Source organism: Lissotriton vulgaris, chromosome 5 (genome assembly GCF_964263255.1).
Source record: "Lissotriton vulgaris chromosome 5, aLisVul1.2, whole genome shotgun sequence".
NCBI classification, from domain to species: Eukaryota; Metazoa; Chordata; class Amphibia; order Caudata; family Salamandridae; genus Lissotriton; species Lissotriton vulgaris.
The window spans coordinates 1,150,362,350-1,150,385,914 of NC_141693.1; the positions used below are offsets into that span (position 1 = coordinate 1,150,362,350).

The window sequence follows — 23,565 nt, forward strand, 5'->3', positions numbered from 1 at the left end:
ATTTAACCCAATATTTCTCAGAGTTAGTGAACTCTTGTGGACAGCACAGCTCAGAAAAAGAAAGCCCTGCCCAGAAAATGCCTCCTCCACTTGTGGATTCGAGAGTTCTTGGTAAACCTGCTCAGCATGTCCTCCGTAGACATTCCCGGCTCTGGCAAAATTAGCCTACTATTCAGCTCCTTTGCTATGATGCAGATGGACTGTTTCATCTTCCAAAGTGTGAGGAGTGATGAAGTTGAGGAGGCAGGAAAGTGGAAAGTGGCTAGAGGACCTTGAGCCATATCATGCTGGTATCCGCTGGCTCAGTGCAGGGTACAGCGCCTTTTTTTATGCTCTTGCAGTGTGTAAAGTTAATTAATTTAACCTAGTATTTCTCCGAGTGGCTTTTTTAGACAGCACAGCTCAGAGACAGAAAGAGGCAAGCCCTAACTCTGAGACGTATGGGGTTAAAGGAATTAGGTTTCCACACTGCAGGCACTCAGCTCTGTGCTGAGGCAGCAAAAACTATCATAATAGGCACCTGAAGAAGAGCTAGAATTTTTTAGTCGGAAGCAGATGTGAATCTGCAAAATGTCTTGGACCCACTGCCACAGATGGAAAAAGTGGAAGGCAGCAAGCAGCCCCGCTATTACCTAACCACACCACCCAAAAGACAGCTCTTTTCCCTGGACCACATATTTCTGTCCAAGAAGTGCCGCATAAAATGCAAAAAGCCATTGAAATCCTCCCATTCCTTCATTCCATCAGTGGGTATTATATTCACTATGCATGTAATTGGCAAAAAAAGTATTTAGCCATTTTGCAATTAACCACTTGTTTGCCCATCTGTTGGCCTGGGCATAGCAGCCTCAGCATCATATCCTAAATGTATTTTATGCTAAGCAGGAAGACAGAGAAACCAACACAACCAGACACCTGGGGGCATATTTATGAGCCCCTTGTGCCTCTGTAGTATCACTGTTTTTGACGTTCCAGCGAGGAAAACCACAAAATCATATTTATGAGGCCACATAAAGCCACTTTGCATAGTTTTCAATGGCCTCATGGATATGGAGTAAGGCAAGCCAGAGCAAAGTGCTGTGTTGCCTTACTCTGAGCTAGGGAGGTGTTCCATAGGCGTTGCTGCAGGTGTTCGCATGCAACACCAATGGATATTGACACTTCCCCAGATTTGTAAGACTATGCAAACCTGGGGAAGTGCCTCAGCATTACGCGTTCGCTGGGGAGGTGGAACTAAGAGAAATAACTTTAATTCTCCTTGTTTTTCATTCTTCTTTGTGTGTTGCATTGTGCAGCACACACAAAAGATGAAGAAGCCTCCTAGGATTGTTTTTGTTCAGAAAAACAATTCTACTGACAACACAGGCACCTTTGCACCAGGGTTTAAGGATGCTTGCAATGGCCTTAGGCTGCCTAAATAGTGCCAGCACAGCGAGAAAGGCTGGGATTGATGTAGGGCAGTACAGCAAGGTGACTTGCTGCACTGCCCTAGGCCAAATCCCCATAAATCTGCCCCCTCAATCATTGCTTGTGTGATTGGTGCACAGGGTATGACTGACTTTGAGTGTAGGCTGTTGACCAGCTGCAGACAACAACAAATTCGCCAGCTGGAATCAAAATCAGGCATGTGATGCCTGCCCGAATGTCAGCTCTATCTTATATTTAGCCTGTAGTTCCATGCCTGGCATTGCTAGTGAACAACCCAGAGAATAAAAATCTATATCATAACATGCACTTGAGTCAAAACATATCAGCTTTCTAGAAAGTATCTCATTAATCACAACCAGGGATGCATAATCGCAGTAAAGCAAGCCTAAATAAATGATGTTGCAATGATCATATAGATTAATTGCCTCCTACAGTACTTTATAAGACATCTTGTTTCATCGTTTTTTACAGCATAGGGACATAATATAGGGTGCAAGGGACATGGGGCTTGATATCTGCACCATACATCCAATAAATGTGGGCAATACAGAACACATTGTCTAATTTTTCCTGTGCAATATGGCAAAGTCTACATTTTGCATCTCTTTGTAGGTCTGTGTTTCCAATCCCCTCAAATTGATGCAGTGGTAGATTTAGAAAGCTTTGGCAAAGCCAATAGATCTTGCTTATCTAAGAGCTATTGGATTTGCCAATAAGTTTTAGCAATGTTGTACACCAAAGTGGCTGCTGTTCAGCATGGCTAAAAGTTAGTATGGTAAAGGAGAGTTGCGTGCAGTGGATTGTCATATAATGCAGTGGAATGAAGTGTTATGGAGTAGTGTAGAGTGGAATGGAGTACACAGTGGAGTTGAGTGGAGAAGAGAGGAGTGGAGAGGAAAGGAGCGGAAAGGAGAGGAGAGGAGTGAAGTGGAGTGTCATGGAATACCTTACAGTGTTGTGGAGGGAGTAGAGTGTCGTGGAGTGGAAGGGCATAGAGGTGAGTGGCATACAGTGTCAGATTTGAGTAGATTGTTAAAGCGTGGAGTGGCACAGAGTTTCGTGGAGTGGTGTAAAGGGGAAACAGCCATTACAACATAGTCATAACCATGTGTGAGCGTTACCACAATGCCATTACTATGCATATGCCTTTACCATGTATGCCTTTAGCACGCATGCCTTTACCACAAATTTTGTGGTAAAGGAATGAATGATAAAGACATATGTGTTGTAAAGGCCTGCTCTCGATATGATTTGATGTTTAGGGTTGGTGCTATGCTGCAGTGTTTAGGGCTGGTTTTCGATGGTGTGTTTGTATCATGCTTTAGTGTCTAGCATTTAGGAGTGGAAAAGTGAATTGAGTCTCCTCATTTAACATACCTGATACCTGTTACTAATTACTTTTTTCTTAGGTCTTTACCGATTGCCTCCTCTGTTTTTGAACTGTTTTGCTGGTTAGATGCTTTGGGGACTGTGCCACTGCTATTCAGTGCCACAGTTTTAACATTCTGTGTTTAAAAATACCACTTTTAGAAAGTAGGTATTTTCTTGCCTAACTATCCAAGCCTGCCTCTGCTAGGTTATGCATTCCTTGTCTGGAGTTTGAGTGACAGCGGCTGGGGTATTCCAGGAGGCAGGGTGATTCAGCACAGGGCTCAATAGAGAGATCTGCATGTAGATGGGTGGGAGGAGTTGCACCTGGGACCTGAATAGGGCTGTGCCTTCCCTCCACAATGCTGGCTCCACCTCCTGTGGGGTGGCTGATGTCCCTGGCCTACACTGTAAAAGGAAAGAAGGAGTCTTGTCAGCAAAGTGCTCCAGTACTGGCCACAACTGGTTTAGACTAGCCAAAGGCCTCTATGCCTTCAGAGAACAAAGAGAATATGTGTATGAATATGGGGACCCAGACACCAAGACTTTATATCACTTCTGGGAACAAGACAAACTTTTGCCAAGGAGAAGTACCAAGGAAGCTTCAGGAGTTTGGACTGCCCCTCTGACAGTGTGCTGTTTGCTGGGTTGGCCCACAGTGGTCTCTTCATTGCCAAGGAAAGGAGAAGGAACTTTATAAGAACTTTCATCGTCTTGCAGAATATTACTCCAAGGGCTTGATTTGAGCTTGCCTCCTGACCGAAGTCTCAGGGATACCAGATTTCAGCCCTTCTGTTTGCCTACATCTGGAACTTGCTGTTGTAGTGCTACAGAAAGAATCTGCAATACCGACGCCGGTGATTGATGCGGCAATGTGTAACTAAGTTGTGAGCTTTGCTCTGACTTGCAATGTACACCGGATACCGGCCACCATGCCACATCGACGCCAGCGAACAACATTGTAAGCCTGCCATGGCGATGAGAGCTGCTCCGACTTGCAATGCTGGCCCGACGCCTGCTGCTGTGCCGCATCGACTCCGAAGCTGACATCATCGTGGAGCCGATCATAGACGTGGGTGGTCAAGAATCCATTGTGACATCGTACAGAACCGTTGTTTCGGCGCCATTGTGACATCACCTCCTCTCTGGTCAGGAACCGACGCCTACACTGCCTGCGCAAACATCCAAGACACCGACGCATCATCAAGGGTCCCTATTTGGTCAAAGGTGTATACCATTGCCAACTAGAGACCTCCAGTTCTAACACTTATGCATTTCTCTGAACGTCTATAGGCCGTCTAACTTTGGAGGAGCTATATATTTACACATTTTAAGGTTAAGATCTTTCCTTCTTCTTCCACCTCTGCACACACTCTTCCAAATCAACTCTTGAAGAATAGAATGCCCAGGGTTCTTCCTATCTTGGCTATGCTTATTACTATTTCTCTAAAACACAAGCTACCACACAATTTTCTTTTAACTGTCTCCTTTTCTATGCATTATGATTGGCTTCCCTAGTATAAAGTTGAGTTTTTCCAGCAAGTTTAGTATTATTCTTACGTTTCACTTTGTAATTTACTTTTTTATTTGTTGTCTTGGGCCTTCATTCTTCTCTTTTTTACTTTTGGTAACTATTTAAGAAATACCTTCTCTGGTATACTTGACACGGGCTGAATTCTACATATTAATTGGTTTGTTACATAAATATATACTTATGTGATTCATTAATGTTTACAGCCTTGAAAAAGTTACATTTGTAACGAAACACGTGTCAGCTGTTGTGTTTTTTCATTTGTTCATCATCGGACTATGTTATTCTTCATGTACAAATATTTATAAACATATGCTTTATCTCAATGAACACACTTCCATGCAATGATTTGCATTAATAAAAATGTATACAAATGTAAAGATCGGTCTTTCCTGTGATTAGAGGTGTTTGGAATGTATGCATAGCTGTTGCTCTTAAAATGAGTAAAAATGAGATGACAAATAATAAGAGTGCTGGGGTACAACCATCAGTTTAAGCTTTAGCACTGGGATCTATTTAGATTTCCTTGCAACAACACCCTAAGTAGTGGGGTGTCCTGCTACCTTGAGTGGCACAACAACCAGTGCTGTATAGAACCCAAATCTTTCTTGTCACACACACCACAAAAAGTATTCGTATTCTGATGTGCGACTCCTTATGCCACCACTACACCCTTCTTATATTGTACACCCTTCACTGGTGTATTAGCCTTTGCCAATATTGCCATGTGCCCTGCCCTTTCCGGTTTCTCTCCACTGGGTTACCCTGCTGTCCATTATAGGTCCCTTTGTACAGGTTCCACTGTCCTGCCAGTGTATCCTGAACGTGTCCTCCCACCCCATAACACTGGACCAGCGAATGTTGTCCTGAACACTTCAAGCATTCATGCCTGAACTTGCTGAAGTCTCTAGTACACTAGTCTCTATTGAAGTCCCAGCACATCCTCATTGTCCCCCCCTGTGCTTTGGTTCCGCTCACCCCCCTTGGGTGGGGCAGGGCAGAATAGCTATTCACCAGTGGTATCCTCCTCGCTGCGTATGTTGTCTTGCCGAACGTTACTGGCCCCATCATTTGCTTATATAATTAAGAACATTAAATATCAGTAAACCTGAAAACATCTCCATGTAAGGCTATGAGGCCCTCTTCACCAGATGCAACCCTACACAATCTTCCTCCTGTAACTTTTGCTCCTTTACAGACCTCAACCTAGCAATGCAACATTCCCAGACACACTTCTAGACACAGTTTCAAACCTTGTAACACTACTCTCCAACCTATGCATTCTGGGTGACCTAAACATTTGGTTTCACAAAACAAATATGCCTCATTCAAAAACAATAATCACCGGCCTAGACACACTGATCCTACATCAGATCGTCCACAAACCCACACACATCACTGGACACATATATGTAATTTTTGCAAATACAGAACTAGTTACCTTTCAAACAAATTGACCACCATTTGCTTCCTTTCCAACTTAAAACAACACAAAGCAACACACCTATAACCACCTTACATGCAACCACCTATGGACCGTGGAACAAACTCAATTTTGAACACTTAGAAACACTGCTAATATCCAGTACAGATCTAGACACAATTAATTCCGTTCAAAACCTATATGAGTGGCTACAGGAAGCTTTTGATATCCTAGTACCACTAAGAATGAGACAACAGAACCAAAGAAAACAGGCACCTTGGAGAAATACACAGCAAATTATAAAGCTCTGGCTCAAAGCAACCTGCAATCAAAACAAACCTACAGAAACAGATTGTAAAAGTCAGCTTTCTGAATGTGCAAATAAATAATTCTATAAAATCCTCACTGAATTTCGTAAACTAAATTGCCTAGAAGGTGCTGATCCCATTACTCAAGACTTCCCAGACAAACTGGCAAAACATTACACAACCAAACCAAACACGATGAAACTCCTATTTAAAACAAAGAAAAACCACCAGCACAGACCGTTTCCAAAATAACAATCCAAGAGTACGCTAACCCAGCCTCTCCAACAAATTTCACATGATGAATTTATGGACCTGCTCAAAAGAAAACAGGCCTGCCGACAGCCCTTCTGACCCTGTGTCCACATAAAACCTTCCAGAAAATTCTTCTAACTACGACTGCTGCAACACCAGCAGGAGTGGGTCTTCCCCACATAACCACCATACTCAAACATAAATATACAGCATATCCCTCTGTATGTAAGCATTTATTTGGACTTTAGATGTGTACCTACATATGTATATTGCTTTGTATAAACGTGTATAATAATGATGTTTTAAATATATAAGATATTCGTTAGTTCTGCTTAACAAATTTATGTATTACTTATGGGTATGTTATTCTATGTTTAGCATGTATATAGGCGACTACATAAATAAGTACATCTTTTATCATAACTATTTATATACAATTGTTTCACTATTGAATTACAAAACAAAAAAAATTAACTTAAAGTACAGCAACACTCTGAGTTTATTAAATAGAACTTACATCTACATATATTACCTTTCTTAGACATGTACAACTTCCATGCACTTATGTATCTTTATATTTACTACTTTGCTTCTAATTTATCATCTCCAATGCACTACCCTATACCTCATCCTATACTTCTCTTACTATATCCTCTACCTCCAACTCCACTCTGACTCATCTCAAACCTCATTCTACTACTCTCTCCAATGCAATACCCTACATCTCACCCTTTACCTCTCTCAATATATCCTCTACCTTCACTCTCTCACTCAGCCCAAGCCCCATTCCAATACTATGAGCCACAAAATAACCATTTCTAGACTCTTCCCCCCACTACCCCTCCTTGCATCATCTCATACCTCTTTTACTATTCAGATCCCCAAACATGTTTTTCCAAACCCTTCCCTCTGACTCTTCCTCCTCCATCTCCCCTTTACTCATCCCAAACCTCCTCCTACTGCTATGAACTCCAAAAAAAACAGATTCGAGAACCTTACCTCTTAAATTCCTCCACTATACCTTTTCAATCCAAATAACATACTAACATGTCCACCACTCAAAATAATTTCATATTTTCCTATACTACTTCCCCATTAATCCTGTTTGGGTTCCAGAGTAGGGTGTTACCCACCAAAAAAAGCTTCAAAACCTCATCAGGGGTAGCAAGTACTATTTATAAATGCAAACCCTTCACTCTTCTATTTCTCCACTATCTTTTTTAAATACAAATAACAAACTCACAGTGCTTAAATTAATTTCATATTCCCGATATTAATTCCCCACTAATCCTGTTTGGTTTCCTGAGTAGTGTGCTACATGCCGAAAAGCGCTTCAAAACATCATCAGGGGTAGCAAGCGCTATATAAACCCTACCCTCTTCTATCCCTCAACTATTCTGTTCCATTCCAAATAACAGACTAACATATCCACCACTCAAATTAGTTTCATATTTCACTCTACTAATTTCCCACTATTTCTTTTGGGGTTCTGGAGCAGCGGGCTACTTGCCAAAATAATCACTTAAGCGCTTCTTCAGGGGTAGTAAGCACTATATAAATGCAATTTCACTTAAAATTACAATGTATTTAAAGAGTAATACACACTGCACCAGATATTTTTTGCAATATGCACCTGCAAAAATGAGAAAGGTCACCGCCCAATTATCTATTGTCGTAGGCACCATAGCATCTCCACATACTCCCCTTCCATATTTTTTCTTTTCTTGCTACCATTAAATGAGCACCAAGTGACTTAGTCACCACCATATTCGGCAATCTCTGGATCTTTATTTCTATACTCTCCTTAGTCTTTGTGTCCTCCACCCCACTCTCCTTAGTCTTTGTGTCCTCCACCCCAGCCTTCTCGACATTATCTATCACCTCCTCTTTCCACTGCAGATTTTCCTGCCCTCCCATTGCTGTTCTGTCCGACATCTTCGGTTCCTGACCCTCTGTCAGTTCCTTGCACACCCTCTCTTTGGAATTATCAACTTGCGCCTCCTTGTCAACCCCTGCATCCTTTACGTCCCGTCCTTTTCGCAAATGGACATTCCCACTATCTTCGTCACCCCCAGCATTCACCCACACGGAACATTGCCTTGTTGAAGTGTACTGCCCCTTCTCCACCCGCACGCTTACCTAGCGTCCTGGTCGGCCTACTCTGTGAATCCAGCTGCCCTACCAGTTGCGAAGGCGATCCACAAGCTGATTCTAGCTGACGTGTCCCTGTTCCTTCCTGACACTCCAGTAACAAACAAGTGCATTATGCGAGCCACCAGTGCTCACTGCCCAAGGGGCCACAGTCACCCGTCCTGGCTGTTGCTCTACAGAGGCCACCCCAGACCTTCGTGTGGCAGTGTTGTCGCCGGCCCATGTTACAATCCAGCTGGCCACCGTAGACCCTGCCATCTCTTCACTTCAGGGTCTGTGAGCCGCATAAGACTCTCCCAAGTCTGCATGTCTGCCCCGACGCTGTCCCTGAAAAAGATTAGGCTGGTCAGGTGTGCTGCCGGTGTGGTCCCTCTCTCCCTGTTCTCACCTTTACCTGGCACCCAAATCCAACTCCCTCCTGTATCCTGTCCCAACTAGCCTCTCTACTCTCCTCCTGTCCTGTCCCTGCCACCCATTCCCACACGCTACCTGCCCCCACCTACCCCCGCTGAGTGGCTGCCCCTCCTCACTTGTCCCCCCCTCATTTGAACCGCGCCGGGTGTAAGACTTCACCGGGGGATTCACCCCACCTCTCCCTCTATCATTTGCTCCACCCCTTCTCATCCCCCAGGCCCTCCTCGTCACTCCACTGTATGGCTGCCACAATTAAGGCTGATGCAGAACCCACAACCTATTGATGGACCCCTTTCCTGGTAAATGTGCCCTACTCGCTCCTTGCTCCTTCATTGTACCCTGCCTCTGCCCCTTTTCTTCACTCCAGAGACCCTGCAGACCTCTGGGGGCCCTCTTTAGCCATCATCCTCGTACATAGCGAAACTGGGGGGGCCATTTTACCACTCCTCCTTCAGCCCCACTGCTTCCCTGTTCCTTCTGGCTCCCTAAAACTGCTGGATCCATGACTGACCTATCCCACCTCCCCCTTGGTCTGCTGCCATGTGGCAGACAGCTCATCCCCTCCAGGCTCCCCTCCCTCCTCCCTCACACCAGTAAAGGGTTTTTCCCCCTCCCTTCGCTACACTCCCCTGCAGAGCAACCTGCTGCTTTTGGAAGATTTGCGACACTTTCAGTGCACTCAGCCTTCCACTGCTGTCCCGGCCAGGCCTCGCCCCGCTTCCCTCCCCACCCTTAAATATCAATGCCTATCCCAGTGTGCAAGCCACGTGCATCTCTCAGGCCACCCTCCTGGTCCCCGAGCGGCCCCAACCTCTTACCTGCGCACTGTTGCCACAACATGGGGGCTAGTAAGCTAGGACTGCTGCCACCAGACCACCCGTGCAAGCCTCGCCGGGCGCACCATGACCCTTGCGCCCAAAGTGAGTAAATCCATGAGGCATGCCTCAGCCCCCAGCACTTACAAATCCTCCATAACACTTTTTTTTTGTACGACCTTTATAGTGACAAAAGATGTTTACACAGCCAAGAGCCTACAACCCAGAGGCCGGCTGCGTTGATTCAAAAATTGCAGTGAGTGCAGAAGTGATTGTACACAGCCTTGTAGCCGACAACACAAGGTCCGGCGGCGTTACGCATATAAATTAGGTCTTGTTTTTCAGTTTTTGTCGAAGTACAAAAAGTAACATAAATTAACAATTAACAAACCAGTGTATGAGACCATCATTTACTATCAGTCAATTCCATAAATACCGAATGCATTTCAATATGTTTGTGCAGACAGAGTCAATCGACACTCAACCTCAGTGACACATGGTAGGGTGTTGAAATATCGATTACAAAAACATAGTTGACATAAATATAGTTGTAAAAAATATCGTTTACAAAAATATCGAAACCCTATACTTAAACAGGTAAGTACATAAATATCTACTAAAAAATATCGTTGTAATAAATATAGATGTAAAAAATATCGACTTTTTAAATTAATTAAATTTACATTAAATAATAAATAAATATAAGTAGTATTAACAAAATACATTACATTACTTTTATTTTTAAACTATTGAAAACAAATTAACTACACTTTTTCATTATAAACTTAATAAATGTGTACATATACATATATTTAACACATTACTTTATATAACAATACTACATACATATAATTAAAATATACAATATATTATTAGTTAAAACATTTGATAGCGTAGGTGTAAAAATTACTATTCCCACTCCAGAGGGTGCAACAGTAGGGAAAGCGTTGGATAGCGTAGGGGTAAAAATTACTATTCCCACTCCAGAGGGTGCAACAGTAAGGAAAGCGTTGGATAGCGTAGGGGTAAAAATTACTATTCCCACTCCAGAGGGTGCAACAGTAGGGAAAGCGTTGGATAGCGTAGGAGTAAAAATTACTATTCCCACTCCAGAGGGTGCAACAGTAGGGAAAGCGTTGGAGAGCGTAGGGGTAAAAATTACTATTCCCACTCCAGAGGGTGCAACAGTAGGGAAAGCGTTGGATAGCGTAGGGGTAAAAATTACTATTCCCACTCCAGAGGGTGCAACAGTAGGGAAAGCGTTGGATAGCGTAGGGGTAAAAATTACTATTCCCACTCCAGAGGGTGCAACAGTAGGGAAAGCGTTGGATAGCGTACGGGTAAAAATTACTATTCCCACTCCAGAGGGTGCAACAGTAGGGAAAGCGTTGGATAGCGTAGGGGTAAAAATTACTATTCCCACTCCAGAGGGTGCAACAGTAGGGAAAGCGTTGGATAGCGTAGGGGTAAAAATTAATATTCCCACTCCAGAGGGTGCAACAGTAGGGAAAGCGTTGGATAGCGTAGGGGTAAAAATTACTATTCCCACTCCAGAGGGTGCAACAGTAGGGAAAGCGTTGGATAGCGTAGGGGTAAAAATTACTATTCCCACTCCAGAAGGTGCAACAGTAGGAAAAGCATTGGATAGTGTAGGTGTAAACATTACTAAATGTATTTACTCATTTATAAAATAACAAATCGTTTTTTTTATTTAATTATTCATTAATTAAATAATTATTCAATTAAAATGTAATTAATTCACTACATTTTCACAAATACATTTCAGTACACACACCTAAAATTAATTAAACAATTACCATAATTAATTACATAATTATTATTCAATTAACTAATTGAAATTAATTAACTATTATTTATTACACTATTTATAATCATTTAAAACATTAATTAATCTATTATTTTATTATATTTAAATTACTTCCCATCCTACTCCCCTATAAACCCACAACCCGCTACGGAACTATTAACACTAAATTCAACATAAAATACATTATTAACTAATAAAATACTACAAAAAATACTACTTTGACAACAAATACTCATTAAAAACACTACATTACTTATAATTATTTAAAAAACGATATTTTTGTAAACTATGTTTTTGTAAACGATATTTATTACAACTATATTAATGTTATTGATATTACTTACCTGTCTGTCGATATTCTGGTCAAACTATATTTTTGTCATCAATATTTCTTCCTGTAGATATTTTTGCGGCGATATTTAGGTTAGTCGATATTTTTACGACGATATTCCTGCTCTGTACCTTCGAGATTTGGATGTTGATAAACGAATGATAGCTGCTGCCTTTTCTAGATTTGGGGAAATTTCGGGCTTGTGTCTTAACGCCTCTAAATCGGTTGCCTTCGCCTTCTATAATACTTATGCTTCTCCCACTCTACAATTTGGTCAGATGCACTTTCTGGTCGAGCCTGTCACTTTTAAGTATTTGGGGATTACTGTCTATAGATCAAACACCGATACCACAGAGGGTAATGTAGTTCGCATCATTAATTCGCTGTGCTCCCACCTTTTAAACATTTGTTGCCATTGTTTGTGGCGGGCCGCTTGGCTGTGTCAAAAATGGTTATGCTACCCCGCCTCCTTTATTACTTTGTGAACTTACCAGTGGTCCTTCTGGCCTGGATTTTTAAACTACTTGACACGCTGTTATCATCTTTAATATGGGGGACGGGCAGGCATCGGTTGGCGCTGCCTAAGCTGCAGCTACCTCGTGCAGCAGGGGGCATGGGGGCACCTGATTTTAAAATGTATTGTATAGTGGGACAATTGCAGTGGATGGCATATTGGTTTCGGGGGTGAGAATTTATTTGAAATTGGGTACTCCCTGGAATTTTTGAAACGTGGGCTTCTTCAGTCACGGCTCTGTCCGGGTGCACAAAAGTTGCGTGAGCCTCCTTACTTGTTGCATTAAGTTATTGGGCACAGGTGAAAAGGCTGGCTAGGTTGCCATTTCCAAACGCCCGAATATCCCCCTATCAATCAATCAATCATGACACTTGTATAGCGCGCTACTCACCCGGAAGGGTCTCAAGGCGCTTGGGGAAGGGGTCCGCTACTGCTCGAACAGCCAGGTTTTGAGTTGTCTCCTGAAGGCGAGGTGGTTCTGGGTCAGCCGAAGGTGGATGGGGAGGGAGTTCCATGTCTTGGCCGCCAGGTAGGAGAAGGATCTGCCTCCGGCGGTGGCTCTTCGGATGCATGGTACGGCGGCGAGGCCGAGGCTGGCAGACCGTAGCTGGCGGGTGGGCATGTGAAAGGTCAGGCGGTCGTTGAGGTACTTGGGGCCCAGGTCGTGGAGAGACTTGTGTGCGTGGGTGAGGAGCCTGAACATGATCCTCTTGTTGACGGGGAGCCAGTACAGGTCCCTCAGGTGGCCGGAGATGTGGTTGCGTCGGGGGATGTCCAGGATGAGTCGGGCGGAGGCGTTCTGGATGCGTTGGAGTCTTTTCAGTAGCTTGGCTGTGGTTCTGGCGTAGAGGGTGTTTCCGTAGTCCAGTCGGCTGGTGACGAGGGCCTGGGTGACCGTCTTCCTGGTTTCGGTCGGGATCCATCAGAAGATCTTGCGGAGCATGCGGAGGGTGTGAAATCATGAAGAGGAGACGACGTTGACTTGTCTGGTCATCGAGAGGGAGGAGTCCAGGATGAAGCCCAGGTTGCGTGCATGGTCTGTAGGCTTGGGGGCGGTGCCCAGGGCTGGGGGCCACCAGGAGTCATCCCAGGCGGAGGGTGATGGTCCAAGGATGAGGACTTCCGTTGTGTCTGAGTTCAGTTTCAGGCGGCTGTTCTTCATCCACTCGGCGACGTCTTTCATCCCTTCGTGGAGGCTGGTTCTGGCGGTGTCGGGGTCTCTGGTGAGGGAGAGGATCAGCTGGGTGTCGTCGGCGTAGGAGATGATATTGAGGTTGTGTTGGTGTGCGATGGTGGCAAGAGGTCTCATGTAGATGTTGAAAAGGGTGGGGCTGAGTGATGATCCTTGCGGGACGCCGCAGATGACTTCGGTGGCCTCGGATCGAAACGGGGGGAGGCGGACTCTCTGTGTACTTCCGGCGAGGAACGAGATGATCTACTTCAGTGCCTTCTCTTGGATGCCGGTGTTGCTGAGGCGTTGGACTAGGGTGCGGTGGCAGACAGTGTCGAACGCTGCGGAGAGGTCCAGGAGGATGAGTGCTGCTGTTTCCCCGTTGTCGAGGGGCTCGGATGTCGTCGGTGGCTGCGATGAGGGCGGTCTCGGTGCTGTGGTTGACTCTGAAACCGGACTGCGAGGGGTCGAGGGATCCATTCGTCTCGAGGAAGGCGGCAAGTTGTCTGTTGGCGATCTTCTCGATGACTTTGGCAGGAAAAGGGAGGAGCGAGATGGGGCGGAAGTTTTTGAGGTCGGTGGGGTCCGTTGTTGGTTTCTTCAGTAGGGCGCTGAGCTCGGCATGCTTCCAGCTCTCCGGGAAGGTGGCGGTGTCGAAGGAGGTGTTGATGACGTCTCGGAGTTGGGGTGCGATGGTGGAGTCGGCCTTGTTGAAGACGTGGTGGGGGCAGGGGTTAGTCGGAGATCCGGAGTGGATGGTGTTCATCGCGCGGGCTGTGTCTTCGGTGGTCACCGTGGTCCAGGTGCGGAGGGTGGCGGTGGGGTGCGTTGGTTCGACGGTTGGGTGCGTGGATGGTGCGCCGAAGCTGTTGTGGATGTCGGCAATCTTACGGTGGAAGAATGAGGCGAGGGAGTCGCAGAGATCTTGTGAAGGGGTGATGTTGTTGTTACCGGTGCTGGGGTTGGAGAACTCCTTGACGATGCTGAAGAGTTCCTTGCTGTCATGGGCGTTGTTGTCCAGTCGATCCTTCAGTGATTTCTTCTTGGTGGTGCGGATGAGCTGGTAGTGCTTGCGGGTCGCGTGTTTGAGGGCGGTCATGTTGTCAGTGGTCCCAGGGCCAGCTCTAGGCATGTGCAAGCTGTGCACCTGCACAGGGCCACCAAACCCCAGGGGCCACCACGCCAATATATATCCTTAATATATGAATCCTCTGATGATGGATACATATTTGCGTGGTGGCCCCTGGAAGGGATTTGGCGCCCTCTGGCTCTGTTCCACTTCTAAACTCCCTGACCCCCTCCCCTCTTTACTGGCCTGCGCGCTCCGCCTCGTCCGGACCCCCTCACCTAGGCCCCCTACCTACGCTCCCTGCCCAGGGCCACCATGAGCCTAGAGCCGGCCCTGGTGGTCCGGTCGAGGAGCCAGGCTTTCTCGACCGGACGGCCTACTAGGCGTGGAGTACTATTGATGATTCAAATACAGGGGTGGACCCGAGAGGGGGTGGGAACAGTTAGGGAATTATTTCTCGAGGGCCATTTGATGCCACATGATGAGTTTGCCTGTGCTAACTCAGTGCCTAAAAGCTTGTTTCTCACTTATGCTGCTGTAGTGCGCTTCATTCGAACTTATTGGTACACAGATCAAACAAAACCCCCAACTTTCCAATTGCTGAAATCGCTACACATTATGGGACACGGCTGACACTTGGTGCGCTGACTCTGTCGAGGCTTGAGAGAACATTTGCATGCTCCATTGATACATCTTAGGCAGAAGTGGGACTTGATCTTGGGGCGAGAATTAGAAGATAGGGAATGGGCTCAAATGTTAGAACATCCCCAGTGAGTCTCTCGGAATTGCCTTCTCAAAACAATCCAATTATTTATAATCCATAAAGCATACCTTGCCCCGTCAACGATACAAAAGATGTTTCCTACTGTGTCCTCGGCATGTCCAGGATGTAAGACGCCTGAAGCTGATTTCCTTCATTCGATATGGGACTGTCCGGTGCTGCAGGGGTTTTGGTCAGAGGTTGTCTGGGGGTTGGAGGTATTGACGGAGCGCTCACCATGGGACACAATTGAGGCCTGCCTTCTGGGACTATTCTCTCTCCCTAAGAAGGCAAAATTGCTACGCAGATTTCAGGATTGGCTTTGATGTTGGCTAAACGTATGATAACACAATGCTGGAAGTCTACTCTAGCGCCGCGAGTAGGCGCTTGGCGTAAAGAAGTGGGCAGATGGGCGGTTGCTGAAAGGGAGGCTTTACAGCGCGAAGAATACAGGGGACTGCGAAAGCGGCCGATTTCTCTGGACTGGGCACACGTAGTGGAACAATTCAAGGCTGTCGGGGGAGACGAACCTGTGGTTTTGCAAAGTGGTATGCGGGAAAGTTGTACAGTTGTCTGACTGCTAACAAAATAAGGCCTGCGCACACTCTGCCTGGGCACCTCCTGTTCATTTCTCTTATTTCCGGCTCTGCTCCTTTTATCCCTTCTCCTTTTGTCTCTCCTTCCTCTTGTTTTCCCCCTTGTTTCCCTTACCCCCTCTCTTTGCACACCCTTCCCTGAGGTTCTCAGACCTGACACGTACCGGATGCAGGAACATCAGCGTTGTGTATAGTCTCTGTGGCAGCGATTACGTTACTTGTTTAGTTTGGGTATTGCTTGGGGTGGGATAATTTGAGTGGGGGTTGTAAGGGGTACTGCACCTGATCAAGCATACTAGGGTCGTTATTTGATTCATGAAAATACAGTTTGTACAATCATGCTGCAAATATTGTTGTACTTTCTGTAGAGTGACTTCACTCCACGTCGACTTTGCCTAAGCATGCGGACAAGATTTATACCGAATTGCTCTTTTGAAATTTTCTGAAATGCTTATTATCTATTGTGCACCTGTATATTATATGCGGTGCTCAATAAAAATATTTTCACAAAAAAAACATTGTTCACAGCACCTCCCTAACCTTTAATAAAAATTCCTAATTTTATTACATTTAATTGGCTTGCAGCTACATATTTTTGTTTTAAAACATTTCATATAAATCCCCACCCCCTACGTATTTGCATCCCGTAGGCCTGAAATCAGATCATCGGTTTTCAGTATCTCTCACCAGCAATCAGTCAGCCTGCTTGCCCATACCAATTTTAGGGTGTTTTATTCGATTTTCATGCACTAGAGTCTATTAAGCAAGGGGGAGCCCTCACACGTCTGCCCTCCTGTTGCTTCGTAGGACAAAAGAAAATACTATTTTTAGTTGATTATGAAGCATACATGCGCTACTGCATTGTATCTATTCAATGCCACCAGCATGGAACTTCCACAAGGTCAACTTGCAAGTAGATCTCTAGGTGCTGTGGCTGGTGGAGAGATTGGTAAAATTCACCTCTAGCTATTGATACATGAGCAGCAAAAATATGCGATAATTTAGCATATACAATTTCTATTACCAAGAATTGGAGCTAAAAATCCCACATTTTTGAACGCTAGAATTTTGTAGCCCTAGTACTTTTGTCATGCACTTAGATCCATTCGGAGCACATGCAAGGATCATTGTAACATGCATCAAAGTCTGTGACCTCTAACCTTATCAAACAATGGGAAAAGTGTGCCACATATTACATTACGAGGAGGACAAAGAAACAACAGTGGTAAATGGGAAGATAAGTCAAATTAGACACATTTTACTTTAAATATGGATTCATCTAAAGGATAGGGACCCTGCTCGCCCATCTGATCATTTTTTCATACATAACTAACCCACAAAGACTTCCAACCGGAAGTAAAAACGGGCCAAAGAAAGATATCCACTAACGAGGGGGAGGTAGGTCAGATGGAGTCTTTAATGTCGACCTAGGACAGCTTCAGAATTTAGGAAGAAATGTTTGGTTTTGGAATTTTTTGACTTCTACTAATGTACTGAAGAATTATTCATAGTGCTCCTAACCTTATGATCTACTCTCTCAAAATACCACAGATAATCTATGTGGCACGCAACGCTAAGGATACAGCTGTGTCCTACTTCCATTTCTACAAGATGGCGAAGCGGTATCCAGAGCCTGGTGCATGGCCCGAGTACCTGGAAAAGTTTATAGCTGGAGATGGTGAGAAGCTAAGCAGAGGGCTCTGTAAAAGGATCTTAGCGCTCGTACGTAGAATCATTGATGTTAGCTTTTACTGTCACCAGCAGTATTGTAAGGAAGCACATTTTGACTATGTTGTCCTAAACTGAACACTTGGTATAGACTAACATCCCTCTCCACGTATGTGAAAGGACTGAACATGTAATGCAAGCCTTCCATGACTGCTTATGTATTACAGATCTTCCCCATCACTTCTGCCATTTACTAATCGTGCATCTGGCTGCCTCTACCCTCACCAGCCCATGTACCATCCATGCGCTCCCGTGTATATATATTTGTGTTTGTTATTGTAAATACATGTGTATTGTTTATACGTTGGAAAAAAGAGATAACAAATTAGATGTATAATGATTTACATCGAATCCATAACCTGGTGTGAGTGTGGTCTTTAAATTAAATAGTTGGTTGCTTTGAGAAGGATTTCTCATCAGTGGATTAATTAAAGTTTCCATTGAGTTTATTGTGAAAGATTGTTGTATCTATTTCACTGGATTACCTTTTCTTTGGCCTACCAGCTGACACCGCCACTGTTGCCCACATGCCAATACACTATAGCAGCCTGACCTTTTCAATTCACGCACAGATACTTCCCGTGTGTGATAAACTGCCCCTCCCACCGTGCCACCATCGGAAAAACCTAACACGTATTGCTGTAGTGAGTATTTAATATTAGTCGATGCATCTCTCTGCCTTTTGACCCTACCGTTAATGTTCTCATACAGGGTACGTGCTGCAGGCTGACCTTTTCCACTGTTGTTTATGTATTGTCCATATGCCATAGTCTGACCTCTTCTGCTGCTGCCAGTGTGCTTCCCACATCCTTTTGGGTGACTAATGATGTAATAATTGGATCGCCACCTCCACCATCACCAATGTGGCAGGTGTATCCAGCATCACCTTCCAGTTTTCCATATCTCTCCCTACAGGGCATGGACGGTGGGAGTTGAAATCTCCTACACAACGCTGTCAATTGCATTTTCCATATTCCACTTTTAGCATTTGGAGGTAGCTAAACTCACCTGAAAAGGTCCCATCATGTCCCACATCAACACGAGTGACTCCCGGAGGTGACAGGCACACTCTTATATTTAGGATCAGATGGCAGGGTTTGACAATGTAGTGTGTAGGCTCCAGGGAGACTCAGAAGGCTATTGCAGAGTCAGTATTATACCGTATTGTTTTTTAAATGCCCTTGCTTATGTAAGGGACCTAAAAACGGAAAAAACCTTTCTCCTTTGAAAATCTTTGATGGTTATCATGAAAATCCAGGGGCAGCCATGTTGATATTTAGCCGTGGTGCCAATATGAGGATTTGCTTGTTTGTAAGCACATTTTTTGGAGTCACAGTTTAGTTCAGGTAGGCTAAGAATCAATAACAGGGTCCCACATTTTCGGTAAAATGTATCCTTTTCAAGTCGCTCTAAAGTAAAAAAAACCATCATAGAGGTTGGGCTAGTTGCATTCATATTCATGGGCTTGTGGAATCAAAATGTTACCCAGTAAGAGCACTTCGACGTTACGTTATATTTGCATATGTCTTGTCTGCTTACATTCCCGTGCTTCTTGCTTCTCCTTTGGCTTTGCCTGATTTGTGTTACCACTTTAACATAATAGTTCCAGTTTGTCTCTTCCTGCCCCTTATGATCTGGATCTTGAATGGCGAGTTACTCCTGGGGCCGCTGTTACATGGGTAGGGGGTCCGTTCAGTTTCTTTACCGAGGGCATTGCCTAGACGGTGTATTTACAACCGAAAGAAACTTACAAAAATGTGCTCAGAATTAGATCAGATTCTCCACTATGCCACTTACGGTCTAACATTAGTATGAGTAAAAGGACGACTCAGTCTTGCAAGGCTGTTGGAAGTGCTGGCCAGTTGGGTGTTTTGCCAAATTCCCTAAACCCTGGCCTGCTTTCGTAACATTCTTTATTGTGTTTCATATTCACCCCAAATGTAATTATGCGTTGTTGTCACTGTTGTGTATTCTTGATGTATGCTTCCTTTGTGCTAGTGATTGTGTTGTTAAATTTCTAACATCCACCTCCCCTTAAAAACTAGTGGCATATGGCTCCTGGTACGACCATGTGAAAGGCTGGTGGGAGAAGGTCCGCGACCACCCTATACTCTTCCTGTTCTATGAGGATATGAAGGAGGTGAGTGCTGCAGGATAGAAGCTGCCATCTTGAATCCTACTTATGACACCAGTGAGATTTTAATGCAAAGGTTTTCTGACTCATTCAAGGAAATAAGGGAGACTATTTCAGTATATTAGAGCATAGTTTTGGTGCCAATAAAGAAACTCATGAAGTGTGGAAGTCTGGTCTACTGAAAATTTTGATATTTCCCAACAACAGCCCTAGTGTCACTGAAAAAGGGAGAGAGCTTGGCATCTGACAGATCTTGCTCCAGTCATTTATGGAACTCAATTCCAATTGTCCAGCGGGCCACTCCCACTCTGCTTATGATGAATACACAAGCCAGCATGACATGACCATCAATTCCAACCGATAGGAAAAAGACATGCCCACCAAGTCAACTTTCATCCTCTCTGGCGGCAATTCAGAGCTTGGTTCCATACATGCTCCTAACTGAAATCTGCTATTAAGTCTTTCAATCCCCCTCCTAGAATCTTTTACATATTTGTATGTTCACTTGCATCCTACTGTCTACATCTTCTTTAGGTCAGCCGTGTCAGTCATCATCTGAAATAGTGTACACCTATCGCCTAATGGTATTGGCTGTTTGGTGTATCACTGCACCTCCTAGGAAGTGCCTCTAATGTATTCCAAATGGTCTAATTGACCATGAAAAGTACACTCAGCCCTGACAAAAGTCACACATATATTGCATTTAGTCTGAAGACACATATTACCTCAAATAACAAATCAGCCAATGTAGAACTCTGACAGTAGAATCTTAAATGTTTATTTAATCACTTCTCTGCATTGGAGACGATATATCATTGCGTACTGCATGCCAAACATAAGTACCCACTGTGGTTAAGGCCAGTCCCAATCACACAAAGGACTAAGTCTCTCGCCCCAGCTGGTCAACAGAAGGGCATACAAGGACCTCCCAACTAACGCACATCAAGTCTTGAAATTTTTAAATCAACTTAATTGTAATTTTGTTTTAAATGTCTTTGGTGTATGACCCCCACCTGTTTGAAAGCAAATCTTGTGAGCCTACCACATGGAATATACCTTTGGAAATTGTCTTGTAAATTAGCATTGTTGTAGCTGTTTTTTATACACCTACAAACACTTCCTCCCCCTAAAGTCGGGTCTGTCTGCCTCAATCAGATGCATCAAGTGAAAGTGCAACCTGTAGCACCTGATGAAACATGTTGCATCATTTCCTCAGTAGGACCACTGTTATAGGTCCTGGTCCCTACTAGATTGTACACTCTCTCCTGATGCTGGTGGTGCTCAGGTGCAGATCCCAGTGAACTGTATCCAACGTCTGGAGCTGAAGATTCAGGGCTGAGAAGAATAAGAGGGGAAAGGCAGGACAACTGCTGTTCTTACAGCATCCATTTAAGGACATCCTCATTGCTCACTTCTCATCCCTACTTACTATCCCTATTTCTCATCCATCATCCGTATTTCTCATCCACAATTTCTACTTCTCTCACGTCATCCCTACTTCTCATCCATCATCACTACTTCTTATCCATCATCCCTGCTTCTTACCCCTACTTCTCATCCACCATCCCTGCTTCTCAGCCATCGTCCCTACCTCTCATACCTGCTTCTCATCCATCATCCCTACTTCACATCCCTGCTTCTTATTCCTTCTTCTCATTCATCATTCCTACTTCTCATCCACCATCCCTAATTCTCATCCATAATCCCTGCTTCTCATTTCTGCTTCTCATGCATCATCCCTACTTCTCTTCCATAATCCCTACTTCCCACCGATCATCCTTGCTTCTCAGCCATCATCCTTGGTTCTCAGCCCTTTTTCTCTTCTAAGACACATCCTTCTCATCCCTTCTTATCGTCCATCATCCCTACTTCACATACCTACTTCTCATCCATCATTGCTTCTTATCATTATTCGTCCCTCAGTTAGTCAAATCCACTTTATTTGGTTAATAACAAACATAAAAGTACACAACAACCCTCATATACAACAACATAACAACATATACAAAAGACATATTAAAATAATTTTAGGCACCATAAAAACATTTAATCTCCAGCTTCATGGAGCTAATTTAAGATGGACTTCAGCCTTTAGATTAAATCAATCAAACAATCTATGCAAGATGTCTTTGAGATTTCTCTAGGGCGCAAGGGACAATCAAACATTCAAACTTCATTTAAAGCGGCATTCATTTAAAACACAGATTGTCATGATTATAAAAGAGCCTCAACATGACTTGGCATGGTGGGCCTTCTTTACCTTTCCATAACAGCAGCAACTAAAAAATTGGCAATGTAAAAAATCTCCCATGTGCAACTCAGCATCTGTAGGTACACTAATGCAGGCTGTACCTGAATAAACCCTTTTCCCTTTAAAATAGGCACTAAAAACTTTCTGCAAATTTCATGAAAGTGGTCACAAATAATGATAAAGTGCATGGTGTCTTGGGTGGAGAAGTTATCACATGTGCAAGGCCCTAAATCTTTCACCTTTCTCCAACCATGCGGTTCGGCCAATATATAGAGCAAAAGATGAAATCTGAATCTGGTTAATAGAAAGCGGTGATAGGTTAGGGCTTTGTTACAACTTTCAAATATGGTTTTATCAATGGAGATGTTTTCAGCAAAAGATAGGCTCGTACCTTGGGTTTCATTATCTCATGTGCCTCTCTCTCAGTGTACATCATGTTTAAAATATGTTTTTAACCCAGGGTAGGTCCTATTCCCTGATATTGTTTCGAGACTTAAAGAGATCGGGATGCCCTAATTCCTTTGTTACGGTCTTTGCATACCGTAACCACAGGATGCAACTGGCTCTATGCAAAGATAGACAATCTTGGTCAATCTCTCGATTCATCATCGATTCTGCATTAACCCAGATCATTATCCAGCTTACGAGTGGAGCCAGTCCTATCAGGTCAGAAACAAAGCCAGTGCCTAATTCTTTGTGAATAATATGACGGAGTGGATTGTGGAACCGAGAGTAAGTTCCTGAAAACATGTTTTCCACTATTTGTAATTCCTCTACCGCCTTGTAGCACCAGATTTCAGACCCATACTTAGCGATGGCAATACATTTAGATCTGTAAATATTAAGCATAGCTTCAATTGACCTAGCCCCGAGTCTCTGTACAAAACCAAGGAGAGCTACTGTTGATCTTACCATGGCATGCTTTTTTGCTTTTTTTTGTGGTACCCAAGATCCCCCCTCATCAAACAGTACCCCTAAGTATGTAAATGAGTTCACCCTTGTTAATAAAGTTCCTTTGCAGCAGACCCTACTGACACGGCTGGCCCGATGGGGTTGTAGGCGGCTTGCTGTACTTCTTCCCCTACCCATTTTGATGTGAACAAACTGTGGTGTAGTGCTGGCCCAATGGGATGTAGGCACCCTGCTGTGTCAGTTTTGCATAAAGTCAATAAAGGTCTCTTTGAGAAAAAAAACAGTTATTTTGCAGCAGAATATTTTTAACTTTTTGGGTCTCTGGCCCTTGATCATAGTGTGCAATTTAGAAATATTGGGGTATATTCACAAGAACGTGTGATAACTACAGCAAGCTTAGCGTAACGCAACTTTCAACATCGCAGCCTATCGCAGGAAAATAACCCTGTGTCAATGTGAAATTCACAACAAGGCGGTAGCATGCGATAGACACCAGGTAACGAGGTAAATGTCCTCGTGAAAATCAATGCCACGTTGCAAAAAAACATGCAATAAGGCCAACCGAGGGACAAAAAGTAGCA

At 44.1% G+C, this 23,565-nt stretch overlaps 1 protein-coding gene across 3 annotated transcripts in view; it reads left to right on the plus strand.

The window, feature by feature from the left end:
* LOC147712126 (sulfotransferase 1 family member D1-like) overlaps positions 1-23,565 on the plus strand; it is a 129,960-nt gene that overhangs the window by 39,787 nt on the left and 66,608 nt on the right. For all 3 annotated transcript variants that reach the window (XM_086922912.1, XM_086922911.1, XM_086922913.1), the window contains 2 exons: positions 17,511-17,637; positions 19,733-19,827. In XM_086922912.1, the coding sequence (XP_086779038.1) occupies positions 17,511-17,637; positions 19,733-19,827 (222 nt within the window). The remainder of the gene's footprint in view (positions 1-17,510; positions 17,638-19,732; positions 19,828-23,565) is intronic.